This window comes from Salmo salar, chromosome ssa09 (genome assembly GCF_905237065.1).
Source record: "Salmo salar chromosome ssa09, Ssal_v3.1, whole genome shotgun sequence".
Taxonomy (NCBI): domain Eukaryota; kingdom Metazoa; phylum Chordata; class Actinopteri; order Salmoniformes; family Salmonidae; genus Salmo; species Salmo salar.
Window position 1 is genome coordinate 156,506,026 of NC_059450.1, and position 23,345 is coordinate 156,529,370.

A 23,345-nucleotide genomic window follows, 5' to 3' on the forward strand; every position below is an offset into this window, starting at 1 on the left:
TATATTTTAGGTTTAAGGTATATAACATAATATTCTTTAAGTTTATAAGGTATATAACATAATATACTTTAGGTTTAAGGTATATAACATAATATTCTTTAGGTTTATAAGGTATATAACATAATATACTTTAAGTTTATAAGGTATATAACATAATATACTTTAGGTTTAAGGTATATAACATAATATACTTTAGGTTTAAGGTATATAACATAATATACTTTAGTTTTATAAGGTATATAGCATAATATACTTTAGTTTTATAAGGTATATAGCATAATATACTTTAAGTTTATAAGGTATATAACATAATATACTTTAGGTTTATAAGGTATATAACATAATATACTTTAGGTTTATAAGGTATATAACAGGGCTATACTTTAGGTTTATAAGGTATATAACATAATATACTTTAAGTTTATAAGGTATATAACAGGACTATACTTTAGGTTTATAAGGTATATAACATAATATACTTTAGGTTTATAAGGTATATAACATAATATACATTAGGTTTATAAGGTATATAACATAATATACTTTAGGTTTATAAGGTATATAACAGGGCTATACTTTAGGTTTATAAGGTATATAACATAATATACTTTAGGTTTAAGGTATATAACATAATATACTTTAGGTTTAAGGTATATAACATAATATACTTTAGTTTTATAAGGTATATAGCATAATATACTTTAGTTTTATAAGGTATATAGCATAATATACTTTAGGTTTATAAGGTATATAACATAATATACTTTAGGTTTATAAGCTATATAACATAATATTCTTTAGGTTTATAAGGTATATAGCATAATATACTTTAAGTTTATAAGGTATATAACATAATATACTTTAGGTTTATAAGGTATATAACATAATATACTTTAGGTTTATAAGGTATATAACAGGGCTATACTTTAGGTTTATAAGGTATATAACATAATATACTTTAAGTTTATAAGGTATATAACAGGACTATACTTTAGGTTTATAAGGTATATAACATAATATACTTTAGGTTTATAAGGTATATAACATAATATACTTTAGGTTTATAAGGTATATAACAGGGCTATACTTTAGGTTTATAAGGTATATAACATAATATACTTTAGGTTTAAGGTATATAACATAATATTCTTTAAGTTTATAAGGTATATAACATAATATACTTTAGGTTTAAGGTATATAACATAATATTCTTTAGGTTTATAAGGTATATAACATAATATACTTTAAGTTTATAAGGTATATAACATAATATACTTTAGGTTTAAGGTATATAACATAATATACTTTAGGTTTAAGGTATATAACATAATATTCTTTAAGTTTATAAGGTATATAACATAATATACTTTAGGTTTAAGGTATATAACATAATATTCTTTAGGTTTATAAGGTATATAACATAATATACTTTAAGTTTATAAGGTATATAACATAATATACTTTAGGTTTAAGGTATATAACATAATATACTTTAGGTTTAAGGTATATAACATAATATACTTTAGTTTTATAAGGTATATAGCATAATATACTTTAGTTTTATAAGGTATATAGCATAATATACTTTAAGTTTATAAGGTATATAACATAATATACTTTAGGTTTATAAGGTATATAACATAATATACTTTAGGTTTATAAGGTATATAACAGGGCTATACTTTAGGTTTATAAGGTATATAACATAATATACTTTAAGTTTATAAGGTATATAACAGGACTATACTTTAGGTTTATAAGGTATATAACATAATATACTTTAGGTTTATAAGGTATATAACATAATATACATTAGGTTTATAAGGTATATAACATAATATACTTTAGGTTTATAAGGTATATAACAGGGCTATACTTTAGGTTTATAAGGTATATAACATAATATAATTTAGGTTTAAGGTATATAACATAATATACTTTAGGTTTAAGGTATATAACATAATATACTTTAGTTTTATAAGGTATATAGCATAATATACTTTAGTTTTATAAGGTATATAGCATAATATACTTTAGGTTTATAAGGTATATAACATAATATACTTTAGGTTTATAAGCTATATAACATAATATTCTTTAGGTTTATAAGGTATATAACATAATATACTTTAGGTTTATAAGGTATATAACATAATATACTTTAGGTTTATAAGGTATATAACAGGACTATACTTTAGGTTTATAAGGTATATAACAGGGCTATACTTTAAGTTTATAAGGTATATAACAGGACTATACTTTAAGTTTAAGGTATATAACATAATATACTTTAGGTTTATAAGGTATATAACATAGTATACTTTAGGTTTATAAGGTATATAACAGGGCTATTCTTTAAGTTTATAAGGTATATAACAGGACTATACTTTAAGTTTAAGGTATATAACATAATATACTTTAGGTTTATAAGGTATATAACATAATATTCTTTAGGTTTATAAGGTATATAACAGGACTATACTTTAAGTTTAAGGTATATAACATAATATACTTTAGGTTTATAAGGTATATAATTAGATGAAAGTCACTGTAATAAGTACATGTAATGGAGACTACAGGTGTAAACTACAGTGACTACAACAGCGATAGGACTTAAAGGTATGGAAAGATTGAGCAAAGGGAAGACTGATTGTGAGTTCCCCTGATTTGTGAACTTTGTCGCCAAAGCTGTAAAAAAAATAAAAAAACGAGACAAACATCAACAAAACAAAACAAACATCAACAAAACAAAACAAACATCAACAAAACAAACATCAACAAAACAAAACAAACATCAGCAAAACAAAACAAACATCAACAAAACAAAACAAACATCAACAAAACAAAAACAAACATCAACAAAACAAACATCAACAAAACAAAACAAACATCAACAAAACAAAACAAAACATCAACAAAACAAAACAAACATCAACAAAACAAAACAAAACATCAACAAAACAAAACAAACATCAACAAAACAAAACAAACATCAACAAAACAAAACATCAACAAAACAAAACAAACATCAACAAAACAAAACAAACATCAACAAAACAAACATCAACAAAACAAAACATCAACAAAACAAAACAAACATCAACAAAACAAAACAAACATCAACAAAACAAAACAAACATCAACAAAACAAAACAAAACATCAACAAAACAAAACAAACATCAACAAAACAAAACAAACATCAACAAAACAAAACATCAACAAAACAAACATCAACAAAACAAAACAAACATCAACAAAACAAAACAAACATCAACAAAACAAAACAAACATCAACAAAACAAAACAAACATCAACAAAGTAGAGTGAGCAACACTCCGTCATCATTAGCCAATCAGGAACCGTCAGAAGGCAAACTCATCGGAAAATCCTCAAACCAAGGTCAGCCCATGGGACTGGACAGCAGCAGCAGTCGTTGACGTACTATAGCCCAGTGCTGAGCCGAGTGCCATGAAACCCAGCACTTCGATCTACGGCAGAGAGCTTTCATCAAGGCTCTCCAGACCCTCGTACTCACACACATAAGCTACATTAAGACACACACGTCATTTCACAGTAAAGCCATCCTAGGAAGACCTTATTCGAATGTCCATGTTTCAGTCTCTGCTGCAGAATGTGCTGGCTATAGACTAGATGGATGTCACTGGTGTTGTACAGTAAGGGCGTGCTTAACGAGTGCTGTAATGTGTGTGTGTATGTGTGTGTGGGCTATACATGTGAAAGTCAGTGTGTATATGTGTATGAAGACGGTGTGTATGTGTGTCTGTGTGTGTGTGCATTTGTTTTCCGTGTGTGTGTGTGTGTGTCTGTGTGTGTGTGTGTGTGTGTGTGTGTGTGTGTGTGTGTGTCTGTGTGTGTGTGTGTGTGTGTGTGTGTGAGCGACAGGGTCTGTGTGTTTTCTGCTCTATAGCTGTGCACTAGGAGAGCTTGATGAAGAACCCCCCCCGCCCCCAACAGTCAGGGTGCCATGCGGTCAGGCCAGCACAGCGGTCACATTACAGTCAGCGTGCACAAACAAAGTCTAACCTCTTCCCCTCCGGCCTAGTAGCCCCCCCGCGTCCACAGAGACACACAAAGACAGAGAAAGAACAGCGTTAACATCCAACAGATCACCTCTGACCTCTTACTTCCTGACTTCAACTATTCACAAAGCACCTCAGAGTGTTGATCTAGGATCAGGGCTTAATTCATTATAATCTGATCCTAGTCCTGACTTCAAATATTCACAAAGCACCTCAGAGTGTTGATCTAGGATCAGGGCTTAATTCATTATAATCTGATCCTAGATCAGACTGCTAAACTCCGAAACCTTTGACCTGTCGACACCCAGGTATCCTAACTCCTCAGGCCTCAGACTCAGACCAGGAAGTGGATATGTTATAGAAGATTTCTTATGTCTTTCTTCTGTGGATGAAACCCACAGTGCCTTCAGAAAGTATTTATACCACTTGACTTATTACACATTTTGCTGTTACAGCCTGAATTCAAAATGGATTAAAAATTTTTTTTTATGATCTCACTCATCTACACACAATACCCCATAATTACATTTCTGCAAATGTATTGAAAATGAAATATAGAAATACCTACTTTACATAAGTATTCATACCCCTGAACTGTGATTCTTTCTGGGTAAGTATCTAAGAGCTTCGCAAACATGTATTTTACAATATTTGCACATCATTTTTTTTATTTATTATTCAAGCACTGACAAGTTGGTTGTTGATCATTGCTAGACAGCCATTTTCATGTCTTGCCGTAGATTTTCAAGCTGATTTAAGTCAAAACTCTAACAAGGCCACTCAGGAACATTCAATGTCGTCTTGGTAAGCAACTCCAGTGTAGATTTGGCCTTGTGTTGTAGGTTATTGTCCTGCTTAAAGGTACATTCGTCTCCCAGTGTCTGTTGGAAAGCAGACTGAACCAAGTTTTCAACTAGGATTTTGCCTGTGCTTAGCTACATTTTTTTATCCTAAAAAAAACTCCCTAGTCCTTGCCAATGACAAGCATACCATATAACATGATGATGCAGCCACCACAATGCTTGAAAATATGAAGAGTGGTACTCAGTGATGTTTTGTGTTGGATTTTCCCCCAAAACATAACACTTTGTATTCAGGACATAGAGTTTGTTTCGTTTCGTTGGCAATTTTTTATTTTTTACTTTAGTGCCTTATTGCAAACAGGACGCACGTTATGGAATATTTTAATTCTGTACAGGCTTCCTTTTTTTTCATTCTGTCAATTAGGTTAGTATTCTGGAATAACTAGAATTATCGTTGATCCATCCTCAGTTTTTTCCTATCACAGCCATTCAACTTTGTAACTGTTTTATGTTAGCATTGGCCTCATGGTGAAATCCATGAGCGTTTTCCTTCCTCTCCGGCAACTGAGTTAGGAAGGACGCCGGTATCTTTGTAGTGACTGGGTGTATTGATACACCATCCAAAGCATAGTTAATAACTTCACCATGCACAAAGGGATATTCAATGTCTGCTTTTTTTTTTACCCATATATCAATAGGTGCCCTTTACAAGGTATTGGAAAACCTCCCTGGTCTGTGTGGTTGAATCTATGTTTGAAATTCACTGCTCAATTGAGGGACCTTACAGATAATTGTATGTGTGGGGTACAGAGACGAGGTAGTCATTCAAAAAAATCATGTTAAACACTATTATTGAACACAGAGTGAGTCCATGAAACTTATTATGTGACTTGTTAAGCACATTTTTACTCCTGAACTTATTTAGGCTCCTTACCACAACAAAGGGGTTGAATACTTATTGACCAATACATTTCTGCTTTACATGTTTAATTAACTTATAAACATTTCTAAAAACATAATTCCACTTTGACATTATGGAGTATTGTGTGTAGGCCAGTGAAACAATTTAATCCATTGTAAATTCAAGTTGTAACAGAAACAAAATGTGGAAAAAAGTCAAAAGGGGTGTGAATACTTCCTGAAGGCACCTGTATCTTTGTCTTCTGATCTAGCAGGTCTTAGGACTGGAGGCATATTGATATATTATGAACTGCCAGGGTTGTTTACATTAACAGGAGTAAAAAAACAAACATAGTAGATTGTATAAATGGTAAGATGTTATGAACCGTGATAGCCTTAACTTCCTGGTGGATTCAGTCTCACCTTGCTCATCTTACTCTTGCTGTCTGCAGTCAAGAAGGACATGTTGTTGATCTCGTTCATCACCACAAAGTTCTGCTCCTCACGCTTGAAGTTCTGAAATGCAGGAAAGGAGAAAAAGGGAATGAATGAGAGAGAGAGAGAGAGAGAGAGAGAGAGAGAGACAGACAGACAGACAGACAGACAGACAGACAGACAGACAGACAGACAGACAGACAGACAGACAGACAGACAGACAGACAGACAGACAGACAGACAGACAGACAGACAGACAGACAGACAGAGGTGTGTATTAGTTGACGAAAAAGGAAGAATGTAAAAGTGAAGGAATAGAGAGATGGGTGAGTGGTGTTTCATGGTACCAAAAACATCACTTCTGATACCAATATTTTAGAATAACTTAGTTCCGTTTCATATGACACTACCAAATATTTCAGCCCTACTGATCTGAAGAACCAGCTGGTGCCTGTTATAAAATGTTTATAAAGTACGTTTTGTTTATAAATTAAGTAAACAGAAATATGAAGCAACAGCAACTACTCTCTTGTATGTGCCAGTCCAATAATGTCCACTTCACCATCATACGCATCTCAGCTGTAATCAGCCAGCCACAGCCCCTTCCAGCCCTCACTCTACCCACTAGGCAGGTAGCCTAGCGGTTAGAGGAGGCAGGTAGCCTAGCGGTTAGAGGAGGCAGGTAGCCTAGCGGTTAGAGGAGGCAGGTACCCTAGTGGTTAGAGAGGCAGGTAGCCTAGCGGTTAGAGGCAGGTAGCCTAGCGCTTAGAGGAGGCAGGTAGCCTAGTGGTTAGAGGAGGCAGGTAGCCTAGTGGTTAGAGGAGGCAGGTAGCCTAGTGGTTAGAGGAGGCAGGTAGCCTAGTGGTTAGAGGGGCGGCAGGTAGCCTAGTGGTTAGAGGGGAGGCAGGTAGCCTAGTGGTTAGAGGGGAGGCAGGTAGCCTAGTGGTTAGAGGGGAGGCAGGTAGCCTAGTGGTTAGAGGGGAGGCAGGTAGCCTAGTGGTTAGAGGGGAGGCAGGTAGCCTAGTGGTTAGAGGGGCGGCAGGTAGCCTAGTGGTTAGAGGGGCGGCAGGTAGCCTAGTGGTTAGAGGGGGCAGGTAGCCTAGTGGTTAGAGGAGGCAGGTAGCCTAGTGGTTAGAGGAGGCAGGTAGCCTAGTGGTTAGAGGGGCGGCAGGTAGCCTAGTGGTTAGAGGGGCAGCAGGGAGCCTAGTGGTTAGAGGGGAGGCAGGTAGCCTAGTGGTTAGAGTGTAGTGGAGGCAGGTAGCCTAGTGGTTAGAGGAGGCAGGTAGCCTTGTGGTTAGAGGGGCGGCAGGTAGCCTAGTGGTTAGAGTGTAGTGGAGGCAGGTAGCCTAGTGGTTAGAGCGTTGGGCCAGTAACCGAAAGGTTGATGGATCGAATCCCCGAGCTGACAAGGTAGAAATCTGTCGTTCTGCCCCTGAACAAGGCAGTTTAACCCACTGTTCCCCGGGCCCTGAACAAGGCAGTTAACCCACTGTTCCCCGGGCGCTGAAGATGTGGATGTTGATTATGACAGCCCCCCGCACCTCTCTGATTCGGAAAACACATTTCAGTTGAAGGCATTCGGTTGGACAACTGACTAGGTATCCTCCTTTCCCAGTCACACATCTGTTTAAGTAGGCTAATTGGCTAGCATTCCTAGTTTAAGTAGGCTAATTGGCTAGCATTCATAGTTTAAGTAGGCAAATTGGCTAGCATTCCTAGTTTAAGTAGCCTAATTGGCTAGCATTCCTAGTTTAAGTAGGTTAATTGGCTAGCATTCGTAGTTTAAGTAGGCTAATTAGCTAGCATTGTCACCCCCTTTCTCTCCGTACGCTCCTCCTGCATCTATTCCTCAATCAGTTCTTAAAATGTGATTGAGCCATTATGGCGAGGGTTGTTAGATTTGTACATTTGAGCAAAATTGATGCATTGTATAATTGAATTGCCTGGTTTAACCAAGAGCACAGCAATTGCGACATTGGAGGCGGCATATGGTAGAGAAATTAACAATAAATGATCTGGTGTCACCAGATCACCAAACTATTTGTTATTGTAGTTTGGTCAGGGCGTGGCAGGGGGTGTTTGTTTTATGTGTTTCGGGGTTTTTTGGTTAATGTTCTATGTTAGTATATTTCTATGTTTGTTCTAGTTTTTCTAGTTCTATGTTTAGCTTATTGGGTTGACCTTCAATTGGAGGCTGCTGTTCCTCGTTGCCTCTAATTGAAGGTCCTATTTAGTAGGGGTGTTTTTCCATGGGTTCTTGTGGGTAGTTCCGTGTATAGCTGTGTGCCTTACAGGACTGTTTTTCATTGTTGTTTTTTGATTAAGTGTTTATTTTGGTTTTCTTCGAAATAAAGAAGATGAGTATTCACATTCCCGCTGCGTTTTGGTCCCAACCTTTACGACGAACGTGACATCTGGCAATTGCTCTGGTGGACATTCCTGCAGTCAGCATGCCAATTGCACGCTCCCTCAAAACTCGAGGTATCTGTTTTGTATAGATAAAACTGCACATTTTAGAATGGCCTTTTATTGTCCCCCAGCACAAGGTGCACCTGTGCAGTAATCATGCTGTTTAATCAGCTTCTTGGTGTGTGTGTGTTAAATGAGGTAGGGCCACACTCACATGAGACTTGGACCAGAAGATAAACACCTCTCCAACCATCCTGAAGAGTTCCTCAGCATCTGGGTCTGGACAGGTCAACCATCGAGCCCTGGAAAAACAAGAAAGGGTTAGCTGTATTTTTCTGTGTTTCCATGTGTGCGTGCGCGTTTTGTGTGTGCACGTGTTTATTTATGACTCCAACATACCTGTTGTTATCCACATATCTGATCAATAGAGGGTATAGAGCGTAGAGGTCTCTGCAGAGAACAGCAAACTCATCCCTAATGGTTCCTTCCTCACTGTCCACCTCAGACTTCCCCTCCAGTCTCAGCTGCTCCTCTTCAGCCACTACCTTCCCACTACGTTTCTTCAGTTTCTCCATGGTCGGGATGAAATGAGACTTCAACATCTCAGGCTTGGCCCTGCTAACGATGGGCTGGGCAAACACTGGACAAGTACAGGACAGGCAGGACATACAGGGCCCATTGTTGAAAGGTTTGTTACTCACGTCCATAGAAAAGCAAGGTTAGCAACAGTTGATCTCTGAACACAGAACCATGAACTGAACACGACATCATTTCTAAAACAAAACATCTCCTCCCCCCTCTCCTCCCCCCTCTCCTCCCCCTACCAACCAGCCAGTCATCTCCCTCTCCTCCCCCCTCTCCTCCCCCCTTTCCTCCCCCCTACCAACCTGCCAGTCATCTCCCTCTCCTCCCCCCTCTCCTCGCCCCTCTCCTCCCCCTACCAACCAGCCAGTCATCTCCCTCTCCTCCCCCCTCTCCTCCCCCCTACCAACCTGCCAGTCATCTCCCTCTCCTCGCCCCTCTCCTCCCCTCTACCAACCTGCCAGTCGTTTCATCCAGGAGGCTTCGTCTATCCCCAGGTTATTGACTACTATCTTCATGATGCTTCCCAGCAACTGGTTGAGTTGTTCTGAGGTGACGTCGGTACAGAGCTGACCCTCCAGGTCGGGGTAGTTCTCCAGACCTCTTTCCCACCAACGGGGAAGGTAGTTACACAGCATGGGCAGAGTGATCTCGATAACGTGGGGCATCTCAGTGTAGCGAGCCCCTGACTCTGCCAGGTCTCCGATCTCCTTCATCAGGACATCTAGCTCTGGGATGTCAGTACACAGCTCCTCTACTTGGTTGGGCAGGCCCAGGACTGGCAGGGGTAGAGAGATGAGAGGAGAGGGGAAAAAAAGGGAATGGGACGGGGAGGAGAAGGAGGACAGGAAGGAAGGACAGAGAATAAACATATTGTGTCATTAATGCTCTGGGATAGCTCCTCTACGTGCTGGGGAGGGAGGAAAAATATGGTGTCATTTCTACACTTACGGAGAGAGAGAAGAGAGAGAGAGAGAGAGAGAGAGAGAGAGAGAGAAAGAGAGGGGGGAAAATAAAGAGAAAAAGACAAAAGTGAGAGAGACAAAGGGAGGTAGAGAGAGAGATACGTTAGAGAGAGAAAATAGAGAGAGAGAAGTGAAAAATACAGAGAAGATATTTATAGATATAGAGAAAGATAGAGATGTAGATAGAGAGACAGACATAGATATATAGATATACAGATATAGATATAGACAGATATAGATATAAAGACAGATATAGATATAGAGACAGATGTAGATAGAAATAGATAGAGACAGAAATATATATACATATATTTTAGGTCAGTTAGGATCACTTCTTTATTTTAAGAATGTGAAATGTCAGAATAATAGTAGAGAGAATTATATATTTAAGCTTTTATTTCTTTCACATTACCAGTGGGTCAGAAGTTTACATATACACAATTAGCATTTGGTAGCATTGCCTTTAAATTGTTTAACTTGGGTCAAATGTTTCGGGTAGCCTTCCACAAGCTTCCCACAATAAGTTGGGTGAATTTTGGCCCATTCCTCCTGACAGAGCTGGTGTAACTGAGTCAGGTTTGTAGGCCTCCTTGCTCGCACAGGCTTTTTCAGTTTTGCCCACAAATGTTCTATAGGATTGAGGTCAGGGCTTTGTGATGGCCACTCCAATACATTGACTTTGTTGTCCTTAAGCCATTTTGCCACAACTTTGGAAATATGCTTGGGGTCATTGTCCATTTGGAAGACCCATTTGTGACCAAGCTTTAACTTCCTGACTGATGTCTTGAGATGTTGCTTCAATATATCCACATAATTTTCCATCCTCATGATGCCATCTATTTTGTGAAGTGCACCTGTCCACAATTGTTGGAAAAATGACTTGTGTCATGCACAAAGTAGATGTCCTAACCGACTTGCCAAAACTATAGTTTGTTCACAAGAAATATGTGGAGTGGTTGAAAAACAAGTTTTAATGACTCCATCCTAAGTGTATGTAAACTTCTGACTTCAACTGTATATAGACAGAGAGACAGATATATATCTAGAGAGAGAGACAGTTTATATATATAAACTATATATATATATATATATATATATATATATATATATAGAGAGAGAGAGAGAGAGAGATACAGAGAGACAGATCTAGATAGAGAGAAAGAGAGACAGATATAGACAGAGATAGAAACAGATATAGATAGAGAGACAAATATAGATAGAGAGACAGATATAAATATATAGAGAGACAGATATAGATATATAGAGAGACAGATATAGATATATAGAGAGACAGATAGAGAGACACAGATATAGAGAGATACATATAGATAGAGAGACAAATATATACACAGATAGAGATAGAGAGACATATATATATATATATATATATAGAGAGAGAGACAGATATAGAGACAGATATAGATAGAGAGACAGATGTAGATAGAGAGACAGATGTAGATAGAGACAGATATAGATATAGATAGAGAGAGATATAGATAGAGAGACAGATATAGATAAAGACAGATATAGATAGAGACAGATATAGATATAGATAGAGAGACAGATATAGATAGAGAGACAGATATAGATAGAGAGACAGATATAGCTAGAGAGACAGATATAGATAGAGAGACAGATATAGCTAGAGATAGAGAGACAGATATAGCTAGAGAGACAGATATAGCTAGAGAGACAGATATAGATAGAGAGACAGATATAGCTAGAGATAAAGAGACAGATATAGATAGAGAGATAGATATAGATAGAGAGACAAATATAGATAGAGAGACAGATATAGATAGAGAGACAGATATAGCTAGAGACAGACACAGATATAGATATAGATCTAGATAGAGAGACAGATGTAGATAGAGACAGATATAGATAGAGAGAGAGACAGATATAGCTAGAGATAGACACAGATATAGATATAGATATAGATAGAGAGACAGATGTAGATAGAGAGACAGATGTAGATAGAGAGACAGATGTAGATAGAGATAGAGAGACAGATATAGATAGAGAGACAGATATAGATATAGATAGAGAGACAGATAGAGAGACACAGATATAGAGAGATACATATAGATAGAGAGACAAATATATACACAGATAGAGATAGAGAGACATATATATATATATATATATATATAGAGAGAGAGAGACAGATATAGAGACAGATATAGATATAGATAGAGAGACAGATGTAGATAGAGAGACAGATGTAGATAGAGACAGATATAGATATAGATAGAGAGACAGATATAGATAGAGAGACAGATATAGATAAAGACAGATATAGATAGAGACAGATATAGATATAGATAGAGAGACAGATATAGATAGAGAGACAGATATAGATAGAGAGACAGATATAGCTAGAGAGACAGATATAGATAGAGAGACAGATATAGCTAGAGATAGAGAGACAGATATAGCTAGAGAGACAGATATAGCTAGAGAGACAGATATAGATAGAGAGACAGATATAGCTAGAGATAGAGAGACAGATATAGATAGAGAGATAGATATAGATAGAGAGACAAATATAGATAGAGAGACAGATATAGATAGAGAGACAGATATAGCTAGAGACAGACACAGATATAGATATAGATCTAGATAGAGAGACAGATGTAGATAGAGAGACAGATATAGATAGAGAGAGACAGATATAGCTAGAGATAGACACAGATATAGATATAGATATAGATATAGATAGAGAGACAGATGTAGATAGAGAGACATATGTAGATAGAGAGACAGATGTAGATAGAGATAGAGAGACAGATATAGATAGAGAGACAGATATAGATATAGATAGAGAGACAGATATAGATAGAGACAGATATAGATAGAGACAGATATAGATAGAGACAGATATAGATAGAGACAGATATAGATAGAGAGACAGATATAGATAGAGACAGATATAGCTAGAGAGACAGATATAGATAGAGAGACAGATATAGATAGAGAGACAGATATAGATAGAGAGACAGATATAGATATAGATAGAGACATATATAGATAGAGAGACAGATATAGATTGAGAGACAGATATAGATAGAGAGATAGATATAGATATAGCTGGAGACATATATAGATAGAGAGACAGATATAGATAGAGAGACAGATATAGCTAGAGATAGAGAGACAGATATAGATAGAGAGATAGATATAGATAGAGAGACAAATATAGATAGAGAGACAGATATAGATAGAGAGACAGATATAGCTAGAGACAGACACAGATATAGATATAGATCTAGATAGAGAGACAGATGTAGATAGAGAGACAGATATAGATAGAGAGAGACAGATATAGCTAGAGATAGACACAGATATAGATATAGATATAGATATAGATAGAGAGACAGATGTAGATAGAGAGACATATGTAGATAGAGAGACAGATGTAGATAGAGATAGAGAGACAGATATAGATAGAGAGACAGATATAGATATAGATAGAGAGACAGATATAGATAGAGACAGATATAGATAGAGACAGATATAGATAGAGACAGATATAGATAGAGACAGATATAGATAGAGAGACAGATATAGATAGAGACAGATATAGCTAGAGAGACAGATATAGATAGAGAGACAGATATAGATAGAGAGACAGATATAGATAGAGAGACAGATATAGATATAGATAGAGACATATATAGATAGAGAGACAGATATAGATTGAGAGACAGATATAGATAGAGAGATAGATATAGATATAGCTGGAGACATATATAGATAGAGTGACAGATATAGATAGAGACAGATATAGATAGAGAGATAGATATAGATATAGATACAGACAGATAAAGATAGAGAGACAGATATAGATAGAGAGACAGATATAGATAGAGAGATAGATATAGATATAGAGAGAGACAGATATAGATAGAGAGACAGATAGAGACAGATATAGATAGAGAGATAGATATAGATATAGGTAGAGACAGATATAGATAGAGAGACAGATATAGATAGAGACAGATATAGATAGAGATAGATATAGATATAGATAGAGACAGATATAGATAGAGACAGATATAGATAGAGACAGATATAGATAGAGAGATAGATATAGATATAGATACAGACAGATAAAGATAGAGAGACAGATATAGATATAGATAGAGAGACAGATATAGATAGAGACAGATATAGATAGAGACAGATATAGATAGAGACAGATATAGATAGAGAGACAGATATAGATAGAGAGACAGACATAGCTAGAGATAGAGACAGATATAGGTAGATATAGATATAGATAGATAGATATAGATATAGATAGAGAGACAGATATAGATAGAGAGACAGATATAGATATAGATAGAGACATATATAGATAGAGAGACAGATATAGATTGAGAGACAGATATAGATAGAGAGATAGATATAGATATAGATAGAGACATATATAGATAGAGAGACAGATATAGATAGAGACAGATATAGATAGAGAGATAGATATAGATATAGATACAGACAGATAAAGATAGAGAGACAGATATAGATATAGATAGAGAGACAGATATAGATAGAGAGATATATATAGATATAGAGAGAGACAGATATAGATAGAGAGACAGATATAGATAGAGAGATAGATATAGATATAGAGAGAGACAGATATAGGTAGAGAGACAGATATAGCTAGAGATAGAGAGACAGATATTGATAGAGAGATAGATATAGATAGAGAGACAAATATAGATAGAGAGACAGATATAGATAGAGAGACAGATATAGCTAGAGACAGACACAGATATAGATGTAGATCTAGATAGAGAGAGATGTAGATAGAGAGACAGATATAGATAGAGATAGAGAGACAGATATAGCTAGAGATAGACACAGATATAGATATAGATATAGATAGAGAGACAGATGTAGATAGAGAGACAGATGTAGATAGAGAGACAGATGTAGATAGAGATAGAGAGACAGATATAGAGAGACAGATATAGATATAGATAGAGAGACAGATATAGATAGAGACAGATATAGATAGAGACAGATATAGATAGAGAGACAGATATAGATAGAGAGACAGATATAGATAGAGAGACAGATATAGATAGAGAGACAGATATAGATATAGATAGAGACATATATAGATAGAGAGACAGATATAGATTGAGAGACAGATATAGATAGAGAGATAGATATAGATATAGATACAGACATATATAGATAGAGAGACAGATATAGATATAGATAGAGACAGATATAGATAGATATAGATATAGGTAGAGACAGATATAGATAGAGATAGATATAGATATAGATAGAGACAGATATAGGTAGAGACAGATATAGATAGAGACAGATATAGATAGAGACAGATATAGATAGAGACAGATATAGATAGAGAGATAGATATAGATATAGATACAGACAGATAAAGATAGAGAGACAGATATAGATAGAGATAGAGAGACAGATATAGATAGAGAGACAGATATAGATAGAGACAGATATAGATAGAGACAGATATAGATAGAGAGACAGATATAGATAGAGAGACAGACATAGCTAGAGATAGAGACAGATATAGGTAGATATAGATATAGATATAGATATAGATAGAGAGACATATATAGATAGAGAGACAGATATAGATTGAGAGACAGATATAGATAGAGAGATAGATATAGATATAGATAGAGACATATATAGATAGAGAGACAGATATAGATAGAGACAGATATAGATAGAGAGATAGATATAGATACAGACAGATAAAGATAGAGAGACAGATATAGATAGAGAGATATATATAGATATAGAGAGAGACAGATATACATAGAGAGACAGATATAGATAGAGAGATAGATATAGATATAGATACAGACAGATAAAGATAGAGAGACAGATATAGATAGAGAGACAGATATAGATAGAGAGATAGATATAGATATAGAGAGAGACAGATATAGATAGAGAGACAGATATAGATATAGAGAGAGACAGATATAGATAGAGACAGATATAGATAGAGAGACAGATATAGATAGAGACAGATATAGATAGAGAGACAGATATAGATAGAGAGACAGACATAGCTAGAGATAGAGACAGATATAGGTAGATATAGATATAGATAGATAGATAGATAGATAGATATAGATATAGATAGAGAGACAGATATAGATAGAGAGACAGATATAGATATAGATAGAGACATATATAGATAGAGAGACAGATATAGATTGAGAGACAGATATAGATAGAGAGATATATATAGATATAGATAGAGACATATATAGATAGAGAGACAGATATAGATAGAGACAGATATAGATAGAGAGATAGATATAGATACAGACAGATAAAGATAGAGAGACAGATATAGATATAGATAGAGAGACAGATATAGATAGAGAGATATATATAGATATAGAGAGAGACAGATATAGATAGAGAGACAGATATAGATAGAGAGATAGATATAGATATAGATACAGACAGATAAAGATAGAGAGACAGATATAGATAGAGAGACAGATATAGATAGAGAGATAGATATAGATATAGAGAGAGACAGATATAGATAGAGAGACAGATATAGCTAGAGATAGAGAGACAGATATTGATAGAGAGATAGATATAGATAGAGAGACAAATATAGATAAAGAGACAGATATAGATAGAGAGACAGATATAGCTAGAGACAGACACAGATATAGATATAGATCTAGATAGAGAGACAGATGTAGATAGAGAGACAGATATAGATAGAGATAGAGAGACAGATATAGCTAGAGATAGACACAGATATAGATATAGATATAGATAGAGAGACAGATGTAGATAGAGAGACAGATGTAGATAGAGAGACAGATGTAGATAGAGATAGAGAGACAGATATAGATAGAGAGACAGATATAGATAGAGACAGATATAGATATAGATAGAGAGACAGATATAGATAGAGACAGATATAGATAGAGACAGATATAGATAGAGACAGATATAGATAGAGAGACAGATATAGATAGAGACAGATATAGATAGAGAGACAGATATAGATAGAGAGACAGATATAGATAGAGAGACAGATATAGATATAGATAGAGACATATATAGATAGAGAGACAGATATAGATTGAGAGACAGATATAGATAGAGAGATAGATATAGATATAGATACAGACATATATAGATAGAGAGACAGATATAGATATAGATAGAGAGACAGATATAGATAGAGAGACAGATATAGATATAGAGAGAGACAGATATAGATAGAGAGACAGATATAGATATAGATAGAGACAGATATAGATAGAGAGATAGATATAGATATAGGTAGAGACAGATATAGATAGAGATAGATATAGATATAGATAGAGACAGATATAGATATAGATAGAGACAGATATAGATAGAGACAGATATAGATAGAGACAGATATAGATAGAGACAGATATAGATAGAGAGATAGATATAGATATAGATACAGACAGATAAAGATAGAGAGACAGATGTAGATAGAGATAGAGAGACAGATATAGATAGAGAGACAGATATAGATAGAGACAGATATAGAGAGAGACAGATATAGATAGAGAGACAGATATAGATAGAGAGACAGACATAGCTAGAGATAGAGACAGATATAGGTAGATATAGATATAGATAGATAGATATAGATATAGATATAGATATAGATAGAGAGACAGATATACATAGAGAGACAGATATAGATATAGATAGAGACATATATAGATAGAGAGACAGATATAGATTGAGAGACAGATATAGATAGAGAGATAGATATAGATATAGATAGAGACATATATAGATAGAGAGACAGATATAGATAGAGACAGATATAGATAGAGAGATAGATATAGATATAGATACAGACAGATAAAGATAGAGAGACAGATATAGATATAGATTGAGAGACAGATATAGATAGAGAGATATATATAGATATAGAGAGAGACAGATATAGATAGAGAGACAGATATAGATAGAGAGATAGATATAGATATAGATACAGACAGATAAAGATAGAGAGACAGATATAGATAGAGAGACAGATATAGATAGAGAGATAGATATAGATATAGAGAGAGACAGATATAGATAGAGAGACAGATATAGATATAGAGAGAGACAGATATAGATAGAGACAGATATAGATAGAGAGATAGATATAGATATAGATACAGACAGATAAAGATAGAGAGACAGATATAGATATAGATAGAGAGACAGATATAGATAGAGACAGATATAGATAGAGAGACAGATATAGATAGAGACAGATATAGATAGAGAGACAGATATAGATAGAGAGACAGACATAGCTAGAGATAGAGACAGATATAGGTAGATATAGATATAGATAGATAGATATAGATATAGATAGAGACAGATAGATAGATAGATAGATATAGATATAGATAGAGAGACAGATATAGATAGAGAGACAGTTATTTATATAGAGAGAGACAGATATAGATAGAGAGACAGACATAGATAGAGAGACAGACATAGATAGACAGTTATAGATAGATAGAGAGACAGATATAGATATACATAGATGTAGATAGGGAGACAGATATAGATAGAGACAGATATAGATATAGATAGAGACAGATATATATATAGATATAGATAGAGACAGATATATATATAGAGAGAGAGAGAGAGAGAGAGACTGATATAGAGACAGACAGAGAAAGAGTCATAGATAGAGAGACAGATATAGATAGAGAGAGAGAGATATAGAGACATATAGAGAGTTATAGATAGACAGATATAGATAGAGACAGATGTAGATAGAGAGACAGATATAGATATAGAGACCGATATAGATAGAGAGACAGATAGAGACAGATATAGATGGAGAGACAGATATAGATATAGATAGAGTTCAGATATAGATAGAGAGACAGATATATAGACAGATATAGATAGAGAGACATATATAGACAGAGAGACAGATATAGATAGCGAGACATATATAGATATAGATAGAGACAGATATAGACAGAGACAGATATAGATATAGAGACAGATATAGATATAGAGACAGATATAGATATAGATAGAGACAGATATATATACATAGATAGAGACAGATATAGATATAGATAGTGACAGATATTGATATAGATAGAGACAGATATAGATAGAGACAGATATAGATAGAGAGACAGATATAGATATAGATAGAGACACAGATATAGAGACAGATATAGAGACAGATATAGACAGAGCGACAGATATAGACACAGAGACAGATATAGATAGAGACAGATATATATATATAGATATATATATAGATATAGATAGAGAGATAGATATAGATATAGAGACAGATATAGATAGAGAGATAGATAGATATAGATATAGATATAGAGACAGATATAGAGACAGATATAGAGATAGATAGATAGATAGATAGATAGATAGATAGATAGATAGATAGATAGATAGATAGATAGATAGATAGATAGATAGATAGATAGATAGATAGATAGATAGATAGATAGATAGATATAGAGACAGAGAGATAGATAGATAGATATAGAGACAGATATAGATGGAGAGACAGATATAGATATAGATAGAGACAGATATAGATATAAATAGAGACAGATATAGATAGAGAGACAGATGTAGATATAGATAGAGAGACAGATATAGATAGAGAGATAGATATAGATATAGATATAGATAGAGACAGATATAGATAGAGAGATAGATATAGATATAGATAGAGAGACAGGAATAGATATAGATAGAGAGACAGATATAGATAGAGAGATAGATATAGATATAGATAGAGACAGATATAGATAGAGAGATAGATATAGATATAGATAGAGAGACAGGGATAGATATAGATAGAGAGACAGATATAGATATAGATAGAGAGACAGATATAGATAGAGAGATAGATATATAGATTCAGAGACAGCTATTTAGACATAGAGACACATGTATAGATACAGATAGCTGTGACTCACTGCCTCTCTCTCTGGGTGTCTTCGTGGTGTAGACAGAGTAGGCATTGTACTCGTTGAGGCCGGGCTCCAGGTAGGCTACAGGCATGGCAGCGGCAAGATTTGCCAAACACTCTCCCAGAGCCGGCCTCTGCCTGTATACAGACACAACAAAACATTATTGGTCTGATGCCCATGGACTGCACAGTGTGTTATAATAACAGAACAGAAACCTGAACAAACAAACATCAGGATCAGCGATAATAACCAGAGACACTACAAACACTCAGCCCATAGGGATTATAACCTCTATAAACACTCAGCCCATAGGGATTATAACCACTATAAACACTCAGCCCATAGGGATTATAACCACTATAAACACTCAGCCCATAGGGATTATAACCTCTATAAACACTCAGCCCATAGGGATTATAACCAGAGACAGTACAAACACTCAGCCCATAGGGATTATAACCTCTATAAACACTCAGCCCATAGGGATTATAACCACTATAAACACTCAGCCCATAGGGATTATAACCACTATAAACACTCAGCCCATAGGGATTATAACCAGAGACAGTACAAACACTCAGCCCATAGGGATTATAACCTCTATAAACACTCAGCCCATAGGGATTATAACCACTATAAACACTCAGCCCATAGGGATTATAACCAGAGACAGTACAAACACTCAGCCCATAGGGATTATAACCACTATAAACACTCAGCCCATAGGGATTATAACCAGAGACAGTACAAACACTCAGCCCATAGGGATTATAACCACTATAAACACTCAGCCCATAGGGATTATAACCACTATAAACACTCAGCCCATAGAGATAATAACCACTACAAACACTCAGCCCATAGGGAGTATAACCACTATAAACACTCAGCCCATAGGGATTATAACCATTATAAACACTCAGCCCATAGGGATTATAACCATTATAAACACTCAGCCCATAGAGGTAATAAACACTATAAACACTCAACCCATAGGGATTATAACCATTATAAACACTCAGCCCATAGAGATAATAACCACTATAAACACTCAGCCCATAGGGATTATAACCATTATAAACACTCAGCCCATAGGGATAATAACCACTACAAACACTCAGCCCATAGGGAGTATAACCACTATAAACACTCAGCCCATAGGGATTATAACCAGAGACAGTACAAACACTCAGCCCATAGGGATTATAACCACTATAAACACTCAGCCCATAGGGATTATAACCACTATAAACACTCAGCCCATAGGGATTATAACCACTATAAACACTCAGCCCATAGAGGTAATAAACACTATAAACACTCAGCCCATAGGGATTATAACCATTATAAACACTCAGCCCATAGAGATAATAACCACTATAAACACTCAGCCCATAGGGATTATAACCATTATAAACACTCAGCCCATAAGAGGTAATAAACACTATAAACACTCAGCCCATAGGGATTATAACCTCTATAAACACTCAGCCCATAGGGATAATAACCAGAGACAGTACAAACACTCAGCCCCATAGAGATTATAACCATTATAAACACTCAGCCCATAGGGATAATAACCACTATAAACACTCAGCCCATAGAGGTAATAAACACTACAAACACTCAGCCCATAGGGATTATAACCATTATAAACACTCAGCCCATAGGGATTATAACCTCTATAAACACTCAGCCCATAGGGATAATAACCACTATAAACACTCAGCCCATAGAGGTAATAAACACTACAAACACTCAGCCCATAGGGATTATAACCATTATAAACACTCAGCCCATAGGGATAATAACCACTATAAACACTCAGCCCATAGGGATTATAACCACTATAAACACTCAGCCCATAGGGATTATAAACACTATAAACACTCAGCCCCATAGGGATTATAACCATTATAAACACTCAGCCCATAGGGATTATAACCTCTATAAACACTCAGCCCATAGGGATAATAACCACTATAAACACTCAGCCCATAGAGGTAATAACCACTATAAACACTCAGCCCATAGGGATTATAACCATTATAAACACTCAGCCCATAGAGATAATAACCACTATAAACACTCAGCCCATAGGGATTATAACCTCTATAAACACTCAGCCCATAGAGATTATAACCACTATAAACACTCAGCCCATAGGGATTATAACCTCTATAAACACTCAGCCCATAGAGATTATAACCACTATAAACACTCAGCCCATAGAGATTATAACCACTATAAACACTCAGCCCATAGGGATTATAACCATTATAAACACTCAGCCCATAGGGATAATAACCACTATAAACACTCAGCCCATAGGGATAATAACCATTATAAACACTCAGCCCATAGGGATTATAACCATTATAAACACTCAGCCCATAGGGATTATAAACATTATAAACACTCAGCCCATAGAGGTAATAAACACTATAAACACTCAGCCCCATAGGGATTATAACCACTATAAACACTCAGCCCATAGGGATTATAACCACTATAAACACTCAGCCCATAGGGATTATAAACACTATAAACACTCAGCCCATAGGGATTATAACCATTATAAACACTCAGCCCATAGAGGTAATAAACACTATAAACACTCAGCCCATAGGGATTATAACCATTATAAACACTCAGCCCATAGAGGTAATAACCACTATAAACACTCAGCCCATAGGGATTATAAACATTATAAACACTCAGCCCATAGGGATTATAACCACTATAAACACTCAGCCCATAGGGATTATAACCACTATAAACACTCAGCCCATAGGGATAATAACCACTATAAACACTCAGCCCATAGGGATTATAAACATTATAAACACTCAGCCCATAGAGGTAATAAACACTATAAACACTCAGCCCATAGGGATAATAACCATTATAAACACTCAGCCCATAGGGATTATAACCACTATAAACACTCAGCCCATAGGGATAATAACCACTATAAACACTCAGCCCATAGAGGTAATAAACACTATAAACACTCAGCCCATAGGGATTATAACCACTATAAACACTCAGCCCATAGGGATAATAACCACTATAAACACTCAGCCCATAGAGGTAATAAACACTATAAACACTCAGCCCATAGGGATTATAACCACTATAAACACTCAGCCCATAGGGATAATAACCACTATAAACACTCAGCCCATAGGGATTATAACCACTATAAACAC

General features: G+C 35.4%; 1 protein-coding gene across 5 annotated transcripts in view; it reads right to left on the bottom strand.

Annotated features, from left to right (window-relative positions):
• ryr1b (ryanodine receptor 1b (skeletal)) overlaps positions 1-23,345 on the bottom strand; it is a 305,047-nt gene that overhangs the window by 84,856 nt on the left and 196,846 nt on the right. For 4 of the 5 annotated variants that reach the window (XM_045724892.1, XM_045724889.1, XM_045724891.1 and 1 more), the window contains 6 exons: positions 20,140-20,270; positions 9,628-9,948; positions 8,988-9,228; positions 8,803-8,890; positions 6,168-6,260; positions 4,046-4,060 (listed from right to left, as the gene is read on the bottom strand). In XM_045724892.1, the coding sequence (XP_045580848.1) occupies positions 4,046-4,060; positions 6,168-6,260; positions 8,803-8,890; positions 8,988-9,228; positions 9,628-9,948; positions 20,140-20,270 (889 nt within the window). The remainder of the gene's footprint in view (positions 1-4,045; positions 4,061-6,167; positions 6,261-8,802; positions 8,891-8,987; positions 9,229-9,627; positions 9,949-20,139; positions 20,271-23,345) is intronic. The other variant, XM_045724890.1, reaches the window with a different exon arrangement.